The sequence below is a fragment of the Lepisosteus platostomus genome, chromosome 3 (genome assembly GCF_059453375.1).
Source record: "Lepisosteus platostomus isolate fLepPlt1 chromosome 3, fLepPlt1.hap1, whole genome shotgun sequence".
Classification (NCBI taxonomy): Eukaryota; Metazoa; Chordata; class Actinopteri; order Semionotiformes; family Lepisosteidae; genus Lepisosteus; species Lepisosteus platostomus.
This window is the reverse complement of record NC_142613.1, coordinates 49827160-49846440: the sequence shown is the minus strand read 5'-3', so window position 1 is coordinate 49846440 and position 19281 is coordinate 49827160. Positions and strand designations below refer to the sequence as shown.

Below are 19281 nucleotides of genomic sequence, written 5' to 3'. Positions count from 1 at the left end.
TGTTCAATAATAATAATAATTTTTGTTGTTATTATTTGTTTATTATTGTTGTAACAAGAGCTTCTATTCAGTCCTTTCAAATATTCTGGAATGATTGAAAAAGAGCAAATTGGGAAGTAATGAAAGATACATAATCCTGTAAGAGTTTAGTAATTTCTTGTTTTTTGTCCTGTTTCTATTTGGAACCATAGCATATCACATTAAATTGCAAAAATGTTACATACAAGTAAGGAGTTTCATAATAAAACATGCTCCTTAACAATAAGACATTTTAATATTACCTATATTATATACAGTATATATTGTGTATATAGTACATATACAGTACATATATTACAAAATGGCCTTTTGGATTCAATAGAAGGAAACATTATACTGCCTGAATTAATATATACTTTAATTTCTGTTATACAATGTACTTCAAATTAATTTCAATTAGCAGTTCTTTCACATTAGTAAACAATTAAAACATTATGCGTAATCCAGAAGCACATTAAGCTTGGAAAAGCATGCTAGAGGTCAATCTTTTTTTTCTAGTTTTTGATGCCCAAAATATATTTTTTTAAAAACTGTTTCCTAAACATTCTGATTAGTCAGCCATCACATCATACATCATTGTATTATTATTGTTGTTGTTATTGTTATTATCATTACTTTTATTATTATTAAACTCTAAAATGGCAAATTGAGAGGAAAAACATTTTTGCAGCTTCTAGCAGTCAGTGTTCAACTTCAGATATGTGTGCTAACAGTTTCCTCTTATAGGCGTGGTTTCTCCAGTTTGGAAGCATTTGGTTCATGCTGTCTGTGTCTGTACAGTATGTTAAAATGTTCAAAATCACAGGCGCAGCAAAACAGCTGCAAAATGGGGATGTTCACATGTTAGAAGAAATGTTTGCCCACAATACAGCAGAATCTGTATACAATAATCACAATACAACAGAATTCACTGTTGTGAATTGACAGGGAAAACATGTTATCTGCAAACTTCGGATAATTAGATTCTGGCAGGCCCTTGAGGTGGCTAGTGTTAGATGGTGCACCATTTTATTAAAACTAAAGTATCTTTTTTTGTATCAATGGAGCCTAATGGACCATGTTGGAGCAGAAGCAGACTTTGGTAGGAAAGCATTAAATTTCAGTTTTCTAAAACGGTGAATGAACATATTCTTTATGTGTATATATACAGTTTTAATATACAGTATTTGTTTGTAGAAGTTTAAGATACATTTTCAGTGGCCTTTTTCAAATATATTGTATACACTATACACAGAAGTACACATACATTTAAGGAGTTATGCTGAGCTCTCACAGACTGATCTCTTATTTGCAGGTCATTTCTCTCCAGATGAAAGAATTTAAATTAATTCTTCATGGCAGTGTTCTAAATGTCTGTTGTTTAGGCACTTTAAAGGTTCTTTAAGTGTGACTTGTTTCTGAATATAAGTGCATTCTTATGTGTGAAATATACAGACATTGAGAGGATACTAAAGTTTATGAAAGAACCACACCTGCTACAAAAGCTAGTGTTCAGTCTACTCTTTATCAGTTACAAGATTTTGAAATGTCTATGAATCATGTGGGTGTGTTCTTTAACTGTAGAGCATTTTAGACTCAAGATATAATCTTTTATGTGCAGTCCTGTTCTTGGTGGGTTTATCCTCAGGTTAGTGTGGGTATGAACTATTAAAATTAATTGATTCAAAAGTATATTACTTTTAATACCTGTAGGTTGTGCTGACTGGACCAATAGGTGGCACTCTGTTGACCAGAATTTCCAAGCCATTAGCAAATTAATATACTTTTGTGTAATTCTGGCAACAAATTCTTTAAAAAAAACAAAATTCTACAATGATAAAATGTATCTTTATTTTCCTATGGCTGATGTATATATAGTACTTTGACACTGATGTGTTCATTTTCTGCCATTTTTTAAGCTTTTCACCTAAGTTTTCACTATTGATATGTTTTTCTCCCATGTAACACCCTTAAATTCTGTACTTTTACATTGTAAAAATATTTTTTTCGCTTCTTGCTATATGAGTTTTCATTCATTGTGCATTTTTTGATAAACTGGCTTTAACACATTTTTTATTAATTTTTCCATTAATTATGAGAAAGGATCCTAAAATTAAACATATTTCTGGGAGGCTATTGAAAATGAGGTGGAAGCCAGATTTTGTTACCATAGCTTGTTGGATTGTAATAAAAGATTATACAGAACAAAACAGACACCTACATAAGTGTCTTTTTACACATCCCAAATTACTACTGAAAATTGTGCTGCATTATTATGCTGTTTGCATTTTACTAAAAACATAAGATAGGTTAGAACCTTGACAGGGCCATTCAGTCCATCCTAGAGCATGTGGTTGGTAGTAGCTAAGATCTGAGTTTAAAAGCACTTCCTCATTTTTTCCACTTGGGTCCTCTGGTAATTTCGCCACGCTTCTGCAAATCATGCTCAGCAATCATAAAGATCACGGTTTTGTTATATGTGTTAATCTGAGAGACCATAAATGTAATACAAAATTGAAGTTACCCAATTTAACGAGATGATATATAAATCATATATACTGTAAAAAATCACATATGTGGGCAAAGCGTGTTTGCTTTTGTAGGGATGCAAGGAGTCACAGTGCAGTCCAGGGAAGATTTGAGATGAGTTTAAAAATGACGAGAATGGAGAACACTGAAAGAGATGCACACAAAGTGTGATACAAGTAAAGGTTAATTCCATACTAAAACGTAGAAAGAACACAACCTTTCAGCTTCAGGTGTGAAGACAACTCAACAACTGAAACATTGTATTTCTACTTTTCAGGGTAGAAGTAACCAGTTTTGTTGTATCCAATGATGTGCAGGATGTGTAAGGATTTGATTACAACAAATTTAATAAACATCCTCAGGGTACTACCCCCTCTCTGAATACAATGATTACCTGAAGATAGCAAAGGACAAGAAAATTGAAGGAATAGAGAAATTATGGGTACATGCCCCAGCAGTTGTCTTGCTGACTAAAAATAAATCACTTTCAAAGGAATTAAAAGCTCAGAAAGTTCATTCAATATTGAGTGTTTAAGACCCTGGATTCCACCTGTTTCATTGAAGTCTGGAGCCTCGTTACACCTTGCACTGCAATAGGGTTTTGTCTCGCACTACCAGAACTTGTTTTATTATTCTGACTACCACCACTAAAGAATACCCCCAACATTTTTTGGATCTTTTCTTTTTTCCATCTTGGTCTGCATTGCTCGTGAATGTATTTGTGGTCCAGTTTGAGGCCAGATGCTTCTTTTGTTAAGTGGCTAATTTGTTAATGCAGAATGTGTGCAAGAACTGCTGTAATTTTATGCTGGTCTTTTCTGTGGTGAACTCAAAAATGATGCTTGCATGTAAACAGTTTCTACTACAATGTAACGAAACATAAAAATTTACTGCAGTATGTTCTTTTGAGGAGACATTGATACTAAATATTTTTAAACTTTATGATATTAGATTTTGTATTCAGGGGCTGAACTAAATATACCAACTACCTGCAATTACAAATAATCATCATCGTTGGCATCAATTATCAGCTGATATATTTGGGTAATCATACGATATTGGTATCTGCCAAGAAAATCTTGATCAGTGCACCCCTTATCTATAGACACGTCTCATCTAATTCTGCTTTGAGTGACGCAACTTCAGATTTTTTAAGATCTACATGATCAGCAGGATTTTTGTATCCACAGTTGAAATTTCTCATGTCCCCAGGTTTTAAAGTTCTTCTATGATAAAGACAGTTGTATCTAGCCATGATGAGTTTGTGCTAGGCCTTGTTCTGCTTGGTCAGCACTTCTTTTCTCTGACATCACAGATTTCTTCGTTGCCACATTAGCTCTAATCAGATAGTAAGCAGTAAGCTCCTTCGCTCAGTCAAAGTCGATTACTGTAAGGCTCCTAAGATGCCAGCACATGTGACCTACTGCCCATGACCCTCTTTCCAAACCTGTATGGTCCCCTCTTAGGGATCTACACTTTTGCATCATCGTTGGTTTTTTTCTACCAGACGCCTCCTACTCTTCCTAGGCTCTGCTCAAATATTAAATATACAGGAAATGTACATTATTATCAGAAAAGTTCAGATGGTGCTGAAAGACTTTGAGTTGAATTGCAGTTATTTTACATTGTACATGTTGATAAATTCTGCCTCAGGGTGGAGTGCACTGTAAATGAAACAACTGACTTAATGCCAAAATATCTTAAAGAGTCTGAGTGAAAATGTTCATGGTCTCTGCAAGTGTCAGGCTTTGCAGTAAATCTAGTATTTACCTTCTTATATGTTTGGGTTTTGTGTAATTTTGGAGACTTAAATTTTTTAGCTTGTATCTAAAAAAATAATATAAATATAACTTTGAAAACTAGATTTTACTAGTGCATTGTACAATTTTAATATAAATAATAAGTTTAACAATGGTTTCAATTCAAGGTATTTAACTACATATTCTAACATTTTGTTTTTTATTACTTTATTATTGCTTCCCCACAATCAGCGGTTTGCAGCCTCTCAGCAGGGCATGATAAGAGTTAAGCTGTCCACTTACATGTATGGATCTGTGTGCCATTGTCACTGTTCTGATGTCATGTATAACCCTACTTACATTTTGACCCATTAAAATGATGCAATATTAAAATATAATATTATAGAAGCAATGCTGATTATTAAAACAATAGAATTAAAATTGCTGTGGAATTTCAGTGGCTTCCTCTCTGTGGTCTCAGCCATAGAATAGTCTATTGATCTTGGCATTTGGCATAGGTCTTCTTGAATTCTGTGTGAGTCACAGCATCTCGCTAGAACTACTTTTATATACGCCACGTATATAAAAGATGTCATGGAAAACACTTTTCATTGTATTGGATTATTCAGAGAATATTATTTTAAAAAGAGACAATGATTGATAGTCGAGTCATCTTGAACGACTGTTTAATTTTTTTTATAGAGCCATTATGTCAACAATTTTAAAGAAACTGAAACAAAGCTTACTCTTAGCTTGTGAATATAGCCTTGTCAGTGCAGCAAGTCAGTGACCAGTTTTGCAGTGCCATGTTTTGAGCTCATTGTATTTTCTATTTTGCTGCAGTGTCAAACAAATGCTGAGCTGAAGGAAACCTTTGCCAGCTATAAGATTGCACAGTCTTATATCAGTAAAAGCCACATATACACATTTTTCAGTAATTTCTTTGTTACAGTAAAAGTGATTATAATAAATTCCCTGGAAGTGTTTCTCAGCACCAGCAACTATACCAAAAACCTTAATGCTGTTTTCTTTTGGACTGTTTATTAAACTGAATCCTCAGATTCTGGATCAGACATTCTGTACTGACAGCACGTTTATATAACAGTGACAGTGCGTGTAATTTCCATGAAAAGGCTACTCTTGGTATGATGACAGGAAATTTAGTGTTTTCCTCCAAATTGCCAAAGAAAAATTGTTTTTTGTTTGCCCACCCATTCCTACTGCAACAATGTGCATTTTGTTGTAAAAATGTTGCCACTTCTATGGCAACTGGTCCCAGTCACCCTTCAGGGCTCTAGTTCAGCAATTAATACACTTTTCATGAAAATGCAGGCATTTGTTTACCCGTGATATCATTGCTGTTTCAAATACTGCAGCATAAGAAAATGCTTAAAACATTTTTGCTGTCCAACTCAATTTTCTAAAATGAAAAAAATGAAAATGAGATTTCTGATAAGAGCAGCACAATAGCTTTCTTTACATGCTTGTCAAAACTAATCAGAGTACCAGTGTTGCTATTGCATGAGGAAAATGTAATCAGAAATAATCATTCATTTTGCAAAACTCCGCCAGTCCTTCAGGGTGGCTGGAACCCTCCCAAATCTACCCACTGGCTAGAGGATCTGCTTCTTCACCAGGAAGGCAGAGCACGGACAGGCTTGCCTTGTATACTTCTGCTACCCAGCATGCCAAAACCAGGCTAGGTTCTGGCGAGGTCTGGCAATAGGGGTCATTATCAGAAGTAGTACGATACTTGTGAGTAACCTCAATGTCCTGGAGGACGCTTCGTTAATAACCAGCATGTATTTTATTCATTGAGAATATTAGAAAACATAAAAAGATGAGATGGAGTCATGTCATTTTTGCCCTATTTCCCCACCTAGATTGATCACAGAATGTCAGGTTATATTCTAAAGGACAATCACTTCCCCTTTCAGACCCATGTTTGATAGTATATTAAATAAGTAAACTGTATTTTACTTGCTCAGCAATCTCCAATAAGTGCTCTCTGTTATATATATTTGTCAGAAATACTCTTTTTATTCTGTCAGGACACTGTATATCATAGATATATTGCCTGACAACTCACTGGTAAGTGTTAAGTCAAGGACTCCAGTCCACAAAATCTCAAAAGCAATCGATCAATTTCGCACCACCACTGGCGCACTGAAAATGACATAGCCCGTTCATGTACTGGAGATGCCCTGCCTGTAGGGCTCAACCTGTGGACCGAATGAGGACCTGTGCCGCTTATTTTTCCACATTTGTTCGAATTCACATTTAAATGTTAAAAGGGTAGATTTAAAAATATCGTCAGCGTTTTTAATGAATTGAAAAAGTGGAAAAAAAACACCCCAAACAGTGCTTTTTGAAGGTCCCTTTAATTTTAAAGCGCCAGACATGAATGAGATTTCTTATGTGTATACAGTATGTTAAAATGTTCTGGCAGTAATCGAAGTGCGTATACCAATGCTATTTAGAACTATCTCTACCCTGCAAAAATGATTTTATATCTTACATATAAAAGACATGTTTAACATTTATACTGTACTACTCTTCAATTCACAGCTCACTGCTTTCTCCGGTGATTGATGCTGATTATCATGTGCCATGTTTGTGTCTTCACAGGAAGAATGCTTTCTGAACCTCGAAGCCCCTATTACCAGAGTGTGTGGATATGACACGCCCTTTCCTCACATTTTTGAGCCCTTCTATATACCTGACAAATGGAAATGTTTTGATGCTGTTAAGAAAATGATAAACTACTAATGAAAGGTATTTTCATCTAAAATAATATCTGGTTGTTCTAAATGATTTTGTTTAAAATATTAGTATTTGCTGGGTATTCACACATCATTTAATCTAAAAGTAAAACAATGCAGGCATTCTCTTTGTTGATAGTAAATGTTGTATGACCACACCTGTCTTTTTCTGCTTCTCAATTTAGTTATTAACCTAAGAAAACACAAGGGAAGAAGTTATCCATCCATCCATTTTCTTACCTCTGCATCCAATTTTGTGTCTTAGGGGGAACGCAGCCTGTCCCAGCAAAATACAAGTGCAAGGCAAGGTAGACCCTGGATGGGCCATATGTCCATCGCAGGCTAATCTCACGAACACACACACACACACAGGATGCCCAGGTGAACATGGGGAAAACATACAAACTCCATGCAGACAGCAATCCAGGTCCTGAATTGAACCCAGGACCCCAGTGCTGCGAGGCAGCAATGCTAACTGCTGTACCACTGTGCCACCCAGGAAGAAGTCAGCTCATTCTTTTTCATAAAGATGGTATTGGAAGCTGAAGAGATTACACGATATTGGTGGTCAAAGACAAATATTCCAATGGAAGAGGAAAACTGCTTTCTTGATGTAGATGATCATGCATCTACATAAATGTACATGAACAAATAAAGGTTAATTATACTCTGAAACTAGAAAGAATAACATATATTTAATTCCTTATAAAAAATAAAAAATAATAAATCCTTACAGTAATCCCTCACTGTATGCAAATTTACCTCATGTGGTTTTGTGTATCTGAGCTGAATTTTCTGTATAACGTTTTCCTTTGCACAATCCCCAGTTTTGAGTATTGGCCAGTTTGAGAACCATCCGTGAGCTGTAATACATGCTGGCCCGAGATGTGTCTGCAACTTCTCTCACATTCTTAGTGTTCTGCCCATGTTAGTGTATATTATTGCATTGGGCTTGATGGTTATTACTATTTGATTGTGTAAAGAAGTGTTAGTAATAGTGATTTCCTAAATAAAAGTGATAGTCATTTTATAAATAATAGATGAATAAATTAAAATGGCTAGTAAGCGTGTGAGAAAGGATGAAGAGTCCAGTGTCACTAAGCAATCTAGATGCTTGATGAGCTGAGAAGAAAAAACGAAAGTGCTTGATAAGTTGCTGTTGGTTGATTGTTTGGTATAAATGACTCTCCGAATCAATACAATAAAGACAAATGAGGAAGCTATCGGAGTAAGTGTAGGAAGTGGAACAGCAATGTTTAATAATTTATGTAAAAACTATCTGTACAATATTATTTCTATAACATTCTCTTTTACTTTAGCCTGATGTCATTGCTTTATTATACGGTACTTGAAAGACATGTTTCAATAAGTTGAATCGTGATATCAGTTCCCTAAGTCTATTTTTCCCATAAGATCTTAACCCCCATGGTAGGTAAACTACCTAATGTAACTACCTAATGTAACGTAATGTAACACTTTGTGATTGGCAAAGGATTACTGAAGGTTTTCCTTTGCAGCCAGCATACTCTGATGCAGCTCCCTACTCTGAACTCTTTACAGTACAGTAATGTCACCTGCTTCTCTTTTAGGGCTTTGAGGACATTGAAGGAAAGCTTCGACACATTTTGTTCTGGTAATTAACTTCATCAAGGAACTCATCTACATACTGACAGATATAGTCCATCTCTCATCTCAAGGGATCTTACAGAGTTGTATGGAAGAGCTGGCAGACTGGCCAAGATACCAAGAAACCACCAGACAGGATGAGCGTGGACTTTCATTATCACTACACTGCATCAGATGAAACATAAGCTCTTTCGGAAGCATTCTTTATGAAGTCTGTAGAATTGGTAAATTAGATTTTCTTTTGTTGATTTGTAAGTGGCTGTATGAACAATGGATATGCAGGAGAATTTGAATTCAATAAAATGCTCAAACTTTGAAACTTAAATTGTGTTATTTGTTCTACATACTGTATGTAAAGACAGTAAAACCTTAATACATTTTCAATAGTTTTAATGTATCATTAGCATATATTATATGGGACAGGAGAATCATGTGTTTCTCAATGCCTAAAAATAAAGTAGTAAAACTTATAAACTGCTTTTTCCTTTTACTAATGTACAGTAGCCTCATAATTTCTTCACTTCAGCACCATCTGTGAAGTTCAATCTGATAATCCCTACTGACTGAAGAGGAATGAGTTGCTGAAACTAGACCAGGATCAAATGCCGCATTTTTGCTTGGCTCGCTACCTGGATTTATGGTAAATGCAAATAAACCCAGTATTTTCTCTCAAGTTGCTTTACTTACTACTAAGTAATTAGTATAACGTTTCGAACTTAACACAAGCATTGTATATTGGTCATCACCTGTTGATCTCCTACAAAATATCATCTTCATCAGTTGAGGGTCAGTCAGTAGTGATTTCAACATAGCTCAAGCAAATGACAGTGCAGGAGTCGCCCAACCTTGTACAATGCAATCGCCAACCCAGCCACAGAGATATTTGGATCCTGGGATTAAAGTAACCACACAATATTCTGTTTCTCATACTATTTGTCTTTTTCCATATGGTATTTTTTCAAATAAATTTACCATTTGTTTTTAAAAGGTCATCTGCTTTAGGTTTGAAATCTGGCAGTCCTTCTTAATATGCATTTTATAGATGAAAGAGAAAGAACAACTTGTCAATACTGTGTACGCTTGATGTGAGGATGCTATATCTTGTAATAGGACTTCTTATTGCAATATTCAAGTTATGCAGAAGGCTTTCACAAAAGACTCATTGAAAAAGGTCCTTTGTAATAGCTTGAAAGTGTTGTGAGAAACTGAAAAGCGTTCTTGAAAGAGGGAGTGCTACAGTAGTTCCAGAGACTTGTTTTTCTAATTAATGCTGATAAACAGGAAAATGTTGGTAAATTGACCCCAAGCAAATTTGTCAGAATGCCAAGCCAAACAGAAACCCAAAGCACAGGATGTGTGGTGTCACAGTGAATTAGCTTGAAGCTACTGTGTAAAAGAGATGAGAAGTAGTCTTAATCTACTGAAAAATGTCCTAGAGACATCCAACCTTAATGTTCTGAGTTAAATCCTGTAATTATTGTAGATTCACATAATTTGTTTTGCTTTGTGTTCAATTTAAAAGGAAAGTTTAGTTGAATTAAAATATGTACTATGTATTTGTATGTAGTTGATTTCCAACCAAATGGCCTTGTCTTTCCTTGTCTAATTGTCTTAACATTTTCATCAGTAATGTTAAGACGATTGAGTTTATTGAATGGTGTTGTTCCTTGGCATACAAATCACTGAGCTCAAGCCTTATAATTTCACAAACAACCCGTGTGCATTAGCATGTGCAAATAACCATTCAAAATGACCATTTTAATTAACAGAAAAACTGTGAAAGCTACTGTATGACCCTGACCTTTTTGAGTAATGAAGATGGCCTGGTTGAAAATGGCCTGTTTGTAAGAGACGCTTTCAGATAATGAGATGTTCTACTTATACAACTAGCTGACTAGTCCGGAGAAACAAGCATATGAGCTCTGAGAGGGACAGGTCACCCCCCTGAATGGCAGAAGGCCACCATACCAACACACCAACACACCAGCACCACCAACACCAGCAGTCCATCCCAACCTGATCAGGTCCACGCGTCAAGATTGCCACTCACAGATTGTGATAATGCTCAGGGAGGTCAGGTCACATATATCTGACCCATCTGTCTAATTGTTTTCAGACGAGTGGCTGCAGCACAAGAAATTCTATCAAAGAAATACCATTCACATCTGATGATTGACTGTTGTTCACTGTGTGCTTGTAAATAATAATAATCTAGTCTTGGTAGATATTGACAGGAAAGAAATGAAACTGCTGTTTCTGTTGTCCAGAAAACATCAGAAGCAGTGGCAAAGAGAGAAGTGAAGTGTATTAATCACCAGTGAGTGCCATTTATCCTTGTCAGACCTGATGTGTGTGTGTTATTATTGAATATTCTGCTCACTGCTGACTGAGTTGGTGGGAGTATGATAACGTGAAAAGGAATCTCCATTAAAGACAACCTTAGGTGCAGGTTGAGGGTGAATTTGCTGTTCAGTGGTTTGTTGGTAAGTTAAGACATCCATAAAAAAGTGATGAGTGACCAAAGTGACCAATGATGAGACTTCACAGAACTGGGATTGCACTAGTTTCTTGAGTGACCTCAAGAAAATATTGCCTGGAATAGGTCCATGAGACCACCTCATCAATGCCAGCACCCTAGGGAAACCTTGGCCACACAAAGGTTGCCAGCTGGCTGCAGCGACACAAAAAGATTGAAGAAGCATCCCGCAGCAGTCCATCCCAACCTGATCAGGTCCACGCGTCAACATTGCCACTCACAGATTGTGACAATGCTCAGGGAGGTCAGATTCCAATAGAACGCACTGTGCAGTGTTTTCTATTTTGACAGTTCATTACATTTCATGCAAAAAACACGTCACAATTCCTTGACCTGTATTTTTGTTCACGTTGTATTTGATTTTTAAATCTATGTTTAAAGTGTCTGACGAAATCCACTCAATCTGAGTGGTTTCTTCTGTGCATCAGTATATATTGACACAGTTCGGACACAATGAGAGCTACTGTAAAGTTACTGTAGTCTAATTATTATTTGACATCTATGAAACTTGCACATTTCAAATGACAATCTTGTAAGGTATAAGGGGCTCATGATTAGCTCCTACACTGCTGCCAATGGGACTAAGAAAGCAAATTTTTTTGTATTCCATTTGGCTTAAAGTTCAGGATCGTGTTCTGGCTTGAATTGGTATCGTGGCAACAAGCCTGTCATACAGATTATGAATTTTTCCATATACAGCAGTTTGTGTCAGAATAATTTAATGTCTTTCTGTCCTGATCAAATAAGCCTGGACTGTTGAACCTGTTATTTTTTGCAGTCTGATTAATTACCAAGTCAAAACATAGCCACAGTGACAATCAGTAGGTTATGACAAATGTCGGGTCGTTGCCAAAAAAGAAAATCATAAAAATAAAGCAATGAAGTTGCAGTGTTGTAAAAGCATGTGTCCACTTTTATTCTGAAACCTAAAAAGGTCCCTTTCCTCCTCCGCTTTTTGCCAATATCTAATACATATTTTCCTATTTTCTGATGTTTTCTTTCGAAATGTTTTCAAGAGTATATTAACAAAATATAACTTCAAATATTATGTTATCATTACAGTTAGCCAGGAAGGTTTAGCCCCATTTAGATCTTCTGGCAAATTAAAGGGTTACTTTATTAGATTCTTTGTTTTCGAAAAAAGTACAATTAACATTTAGTTGTTATGTTCCCAATTCTTCTGCAGTATGTCATTTGTATGTAAATTGGATTTTAATTTGCATAAGCCCATAAAACAAAAGCAGTTGTGGTGTCTGAAATGTAATTCGGTAATTTAAAACATCAGTAAATAGTACAATACTTAACGCACTTCTATAATTGTAATTGTAAACAGAAGAAGAAAACTTCCACTTGGTGTACATCTTTGGAATTATTATGGACATTTAAAAAAAAACCTGCCAAATCACAACAGCATCAAAGACACATTAGGCACAATATGTTACACAATACTGTTAGGATGGCCAGGCAGCAGTTACTGTTTTAATCTAACTTTTTTAGTAATTTAATTCTGTGAAAAAATCTTGTTTCCATTTTCCATTTTACAAACCTGTATTCTTTTTAAAAAATTAACTTTAGGTGACCTGCACTTAGGAATTTCTGAGTATATTTAAATTTGAAAATAACCATGGCTTAGTAAACATACTTTGTTTCAAACAGACTGCACAGGACATTCTTTCAGTATTGTCTGCATTTAATGAACCATTTGGTGTTCATTCAACTTTTCGGAATTGCACATGAGCCCGAAATAGCTCTAAAATCAGTTCCTTAAGGGGGCATTTAACCTTGTTTTCCAAAAAATAATCTTTGTAAGTTCATTTCTAGAATGGAAATATTGTACGTTGTGAAACAAAAATATTTTTTTTTTGTTAAAAAGGGCTACATTAAAAAAAAGGCCTGAAAATGTGATGCTAGAGGATTAAAAGAGATATAGTGAAGAACCAGATTAACTTGGGGATCACTAGAGGACATCTTGAGGCCACATCAATGGCTCGGCCACTAAAGGCTGAGATCAATGATTCAGGCATCGCAGCCTCAAGCCTGGATCCTGTCACTAGCTGGACAGTTTGTCCAGGATTTCCCAAGCAGTGCTGTACAGATGGCTGAGAACTGCGGAAGGTGAGGTGGGATTAGTCAGCCAGGGCCCCCCTCGGCTCTCTGGTGCTTGCAGTCATATGGAGCTGACGAGGAGTGAGCTTCTCCTTCAGTCAGTGCTGCACCTCCAGTACAGCTAGGACAGGGGTGGCAATAGTTAATGGAGCTTGTTTTTCTAAAACACCGTAGTGCGTCAGTTCTCACCAATTCACCCTGTTCATTTCTCAGCCTGTGGGTGCACACGCAGGTTGTGGAATGGAGGGGAAAAAAGGTAGAGAACACTATTTTTATAGAAACTGAACTAAGGAAACAAGGCATAGTGTAGAATGCCACTAGCTTACCTCTTAACAACACCACATGAGAGGAGAAGCCAGTGCCTATTTGTTTGGAGGGGTCCTCAGAAAGGTCAAAAGGTTGCAAACATATAGGAGACTGGTTATATGCCTGAAAGCTTAGCTAGAGGATCATACCATTGCTGGAATGCTGAGAGGGGAGGATATCAGAGCCTAATGTTATTACTAAAAATGGCAACCAGGTATAGAAGATCTAGTGAATGTCTGTTCTGTGTTTTGGTAAGGGTTTGATGTATTTGTGTGTCCAAGTAATCCAGACTACTGTGCTATGTGTTGTTTGTCTTGGGATTTTTATATTTTACACGTATTGTATCCATAATGGTACAGCCCAAAACCTATTTAAAGGGTGTTGTGAGTAATAGGGTCAGAGGTCTAGAAATAAGAGCAGGTGTGTGTGATAGTAGACAAAGTTTGTTCTTTTTCATACCTGGTGAAGAAACCCCAGTGAGTGCTTGTGTGGCCAGCTGCATGCAAAATTTCAATAAAACTGGCCTATTATTTGCTGTGCTTGCCATTGTAGCGGAGCTAATTCGGATATGGTGACATCAGCCCCCTCACTGCGCGTAGCAGGGACCTCAGCTGCCTGGGCTGAGGGAGGTCTCCTTTAGCTCCTTAACAGCTCCTTTAGCTGTTGCGTTACACCGGAGACCCGGGTTCGTGCCCCAGGTGCTGCGGGACGGAACGGGGTGGTGGAGGGCAGGAGCCCGCGTGGAACTGCGACGGTCACCCCGTCGTGTATTTTTCTTTCCTCTCTGTGAACAACGTGTTCTCCAGCCAAACACTACCCACACAGAAGTTGTTTTGTGACAGTGTGGCATGTTAAAAGTTGATTGGCCTGAAGGCAGGGCTAAGTGTATGATTCAGTTTCTCAGTCTTTCCATTCGGTAGCAATAAAAATAATAAAAAAACTTTATTTTATATAGCGCCTTTGAAGGTGGCTTCTCAAAGCACTTTACAGAATGAGAACAACAATAAATAAGAAGAATACACAAGATAAAACACAATTACAATACACAGAGAAGACCGTGGATGGTGGTACTAAGTATAATAGGAGCAGAGGGGTAAAGAATGGAACCAGTTAAGTAAAGGCTGTTCTAAAGAAGAAGGTTTTGAGTCTGGATTTGAAGGAGTTTAGAGAAGGTGACTCTTTGATATCCTTGGGCATAGAGTTCCAGAGCTTGGGGGTGATAAGAGGAGAAGGCCCTGTCACCCATAGAATGTAGACAGTCTTGTTGGACAGACAGGAGACCAGAATTAGAGGAGCGAAGGTTGCGAGGTGGGGAGTTGGATGATTATAGCTCATACAGGTACTGAGGTGCCAAGGCATGCAGAACCTTGTAGGTGAGCATGAGGATTTTAAAGTCCACATGGAATCTGACAGGAAGCCAGTGCAAGGACTCCAGTGTAGTGGCAATGCTTGTTAATAAGACAGAATTAAGTGTTGCTGTGCTTTCCCAGATGAGGCCCCATCTCCCTCTTCATCTCTGTGGTGCAGCCACAGAGAAGCTATTCAAGCAGGCTGATTTAAAGATGTTTTCTTTTGATAAGGGACAGCTCTCAAATGGGGATGCACTTAGCTAAGCCTTGCTATCATGATCAATGGTCATCCATTGGATCCTATCTGTCTAGGGAGTGCCAGATGGACATCTGGACTGCATTCCGAAGTGTCAGGAGTAAGTGACTCATATCTCACCTTGATCAACCAATCAGGGACTGGTAGGGCCGAGTAACCCACGTGGGTCTACGATGCCCATGAAACTTTCAGCCAATGAATGAGCTGACGTTCCTCCAGGTAAAAACAGGCAACACAGAGCTCCAAGACTATTCTAGGGACTTTTCTAAAGAGAATTCTAAGGAGAATTCCAGGGGTGCGAGACAATTCCAGGGCAAGCGGCCCAGGAGCAGAAAGGCTCCCAAGGGCAGGACATTCTGCAGCGCGCCTCCTGACCATCCTGAGACTCAGCCCGGACAACCACGGAACGGCCAGTGTGTCAGAGTGCCAGAACTTTCCTTTGTTCTAAGAGTCTAGAGCGGAGGTTGCCAGAGAGTTACCAGAGGATCCTCCCGAGGTTAGCACCAGCAGCAGGCCTCGTGAACAGGTCGGAACTGTGGACAGCTGAATCACTATTCAGAACTAGCGCTTCATCAGGAACGAACCGGTCTTCTTCCTGACCTGCTGGGACCCACAGTCATCTTTTCTCCTGTGCACAAACTTTGCTAGTTAAAGCCAACACTAACTAGCTGGTTAGTTAGCATCAGCAGAGCACCGTCGCAAGCCGCACAGCACAGCCTGGCACGGAGCCAGAGAGCCCGCAGGAGATCTGAATCCCCAGAGATTGGATGAGTATTCAACTTCACTGCATTACAGCTCGAGAATTCAATTGTTATCCCAACCAGTCGATATCAATTTAATTCCTAAGATTTATGTACTTGTTTTGAGTATCCAATGTAGAAGTTATAACCAAGTTCATTTACGAAACGGTCTAAATGAATGATATACTGAACGTATGTCCTCTTGATATATGTAACTCTTGTAACTGAATTAATATATATCTTTTGTATTCTGATAACTCTCACGATAAGATCTGTTAGGTTTACATGCATATTTTATGTATTAATTAATGTACCCTCGTGTATTAGTACCTGTGTGTGTGTTGTTTGAGTTATATCGCATGGTTGGATTCTAAGGCCATTAAAAGAATCAATTTTGTGACTTAAGGCTACAATTAATAATTGTCCCCGTAAATGCCCAAACCCTACAGAACTGGTGCCTCGTGAGAGCACACTACACCAGGATAGGAGTAATGTGAACACTTGCACTAGATCTGGTCAGGATTCTGGCAGCCGCATTTTGGACATACTGGAGCTTGTTCAATGTAGATTTAGATACCCCAGCGAGTAGAGCATTACGGTAGTCAATTCGAGAGAATACAAATGTGCTGATCCACTTTTCAGCCACAGTTAGTGATAGCATAGGGCGTAGTCTAGCAATATTTCTGAGGTGAAAAAAGATGTTTTGACAATATACTGCACATGCGGGTCGAATGTTAAGCCAGAATCGAATATCACCCCAAGGTTTTGGACTTTTTTTAGCAACATTGGGTGTACTAGAAACCAGTGTTTCTTAACACGCTACAGTATAGCATAGATTTACATTTGATATTAGTCCGCTTTCTTTTTGCAAGGAATTACAGAAGTGTCAGGAAGTCAGAACTTTCTGTTTAAACCTTTCGCCTAAGCAAGGTCTGTGAGGCTTTCTTGGCTCTTCATCACACTTTGATGACTTTTCTTTTCATCTGGCTCTCAATGGTTTAAATTCTAACTGTGCTCTTTTGAAACCTGAGTCATTTCACCAGAACTCCTGAGAAGATATGCAGCTGCATCCACTCAACACAGGACACAACAGGGTTATCACGAAGAAGTATTGACCAAGAGAAATGACCCTATGTTCCTGTTTATCTGTTATTCTTGTTTCTGTATTTTCAGTCTAAAGAGTACAGTCAAAATATAGTACAGACTGAAGAGTTTGTTAATGTCAGTCTATTTTTCAAAAATCAAAATACAGAGTTTAATATCAATATTATTTTGTCTGTGAGAAGAATTCTTGGCACTAGACTTCTGAAATCTGAAATATATCAAACTTCTTGCCACAGCAAATGTACAGTATATTATAATGTAATATATAAGCAGCCAATTCTAATTTTACTCTAATTTCATATTTATTGAGCAAGTAAATAAAATTAATTGCACAATTTCCAAATTTGTATTTTGGTTTTCAGTAATACATTATTATTGTTCTGTTTGTTTATTTATTGCTGTGCATGTATTTCAGCAATACATTATTATTGTTCTGTTTATTTATTGCTGTGTATGTGTGCAAACTGTTCCTAATATCCCTTTCAAATTTTCATTAATATTTTAATTGAAAGTTCTATACTTTGACGCTGAATAAATGAATTTCATCCAACAGCTTGAACCTATGCCGCATTATTACAGGAGGTGGCTGCCTGCCAGTGACAATAAGGCACAAGAGTGCATGCAAATGGATATGATTGAGATCTGAAGGTAACAATTATTCACATTTAACTGTTAATGAATAGTCTCTTATTGCAAGTGACGTTTTGGGAGGATGTTTAGACCATAAGGACATTTAAATACAGCACCACACAAGGGTTTTACAGTTCATTGGATTTGATTCTGGGAAACCCTGAGATGTTACCTTTAAATATTGCATTCAATATATTCTTGGGCAAATCTGAAAGAATAATAAAAAAAAAACTTTTAATACAACCCAAGCAGGATTACATTATTGATCTTGAAGAACACAAGAGTTTGCAGAAGGCATGATTAATTAACATGCTGTGTGTGATGAGGTGACTTACTATGAGGAACACAAAATCCTCACAGTATTTAGTAGTATTATTATGGTTTGTATTCAGAGGACATATGCAAATAATATTTTCCTGTACATTCAATAATAATTGAAAAACAGGGTTCAAATGTAAATGCAATAAAATGACTATTGAATAGAAAATACAAAATGATTAATAGTGTGAAGCCAAATGCCCAGAACGCTATGAATCAGCATAACACTTTGAAATTCAAGGCTTTACAAAAGCCTAGGTCCTCACTAAAACATTTCTCAGCAAGGTAACCACCAAAGAAACCATCTCGTTCTGACCTACTAATCTGTCTGGTTCTTAAATTAATCTGTGTTAGTTGGGCTCAAATATCACAGGAGCTAAGAATCAGGTTGCAAAGTTGACGGAAAGTCAGGGACAACTTCTACATTCTAAAATCACATTAAAACAAAACTATTTCTGGCTGAACTTTTTACTAACAAGAATTTCTCTGGGGTAAATCTGTTTCACAGCACAGTCCATTACAACAACACAAGAAGGACAGACAAACGGCAGTACAGTAGTGTTACAGGAGAAAACTTTACGTTGTCTGAGAGTGGGATTGCAGAAAGATTTCCTGTGTCTGTTAGTTTTACACCAAGGCAGAGTCATCTCTCAGATAGGAGAAGTGAACATTCACAATCAAGTGGGTAAGGCATACACTCCATAGTTTTCCTGGCCTTCCTAAGTACCCTCTGTTCCTGTTTGTAGAAGATTTTTGAGTTGATCTGTATTGCCCCAATTATTTTGCTACTTATCTTCACTAATTTCTCCCAGCCTATCACAATTAACGGTACAGGAGTTACCAAATGAACAAGTGAGTATGTTAAGACACTTTCATTAGATGATTTGTAAAAAATGTTAAAATTGTTCTGTCTACTGTACCTTAAAATAGTGGAGTTTCCTAAGAAACAAAGTCTCTGTTGGCCAATTTTATAAATGGAATCCCAACACTTGTCCCATCTTAGGTCTTTGTCTACAACCAGTCTCAAATACTTGTATTCATTGACAACCTCTACAGTCTACTCGTTACAGTAGTTGGAGTGGTGCTGCATTTTCCTAAAATTAGTTCAAACTTCAAAGAGAACTCATCACACCATTTTGTAAAACCATGTGGAATGGGCCAAGATGCTTTTCGGCATCTTTGAATAAGCTGACCAGAGCTTTATCTCTGTGTTTGCTCTAACAATTATTCATTAGTGTACATGCAGTACTGGGGACAAGACA

General features: G+C 37.2%; 1 protein-coding gene across 1 annotated transcript in view; it reads left to right on the top strand.

The window, feature by feature from the left end:
• The window catches only part of bckdhb (branched chain keto acid dehydrogenase E1 subunit beta), a 121836-nt gene extending 112837 nt beyond the window's left edge, over positions 1–8999 (top strand). The window contains exons 10-11 of the mRNA XM_088625913.1: positions 6915–7061; positions 8638–8999. Coding sequence (XP_088482039.1) covers positions 6915–7055 — 141 coding nt within the window. The 3' untranslated portion in view covers positions 7056–7061; positions 8638–8999. The remainder of the gene's footprint in view (positions 1–6914; positions 7062–8637) is intronic.
• The last annotated feature ends 10282 nt before the right edge of the window (positions 9000–19281 follow it).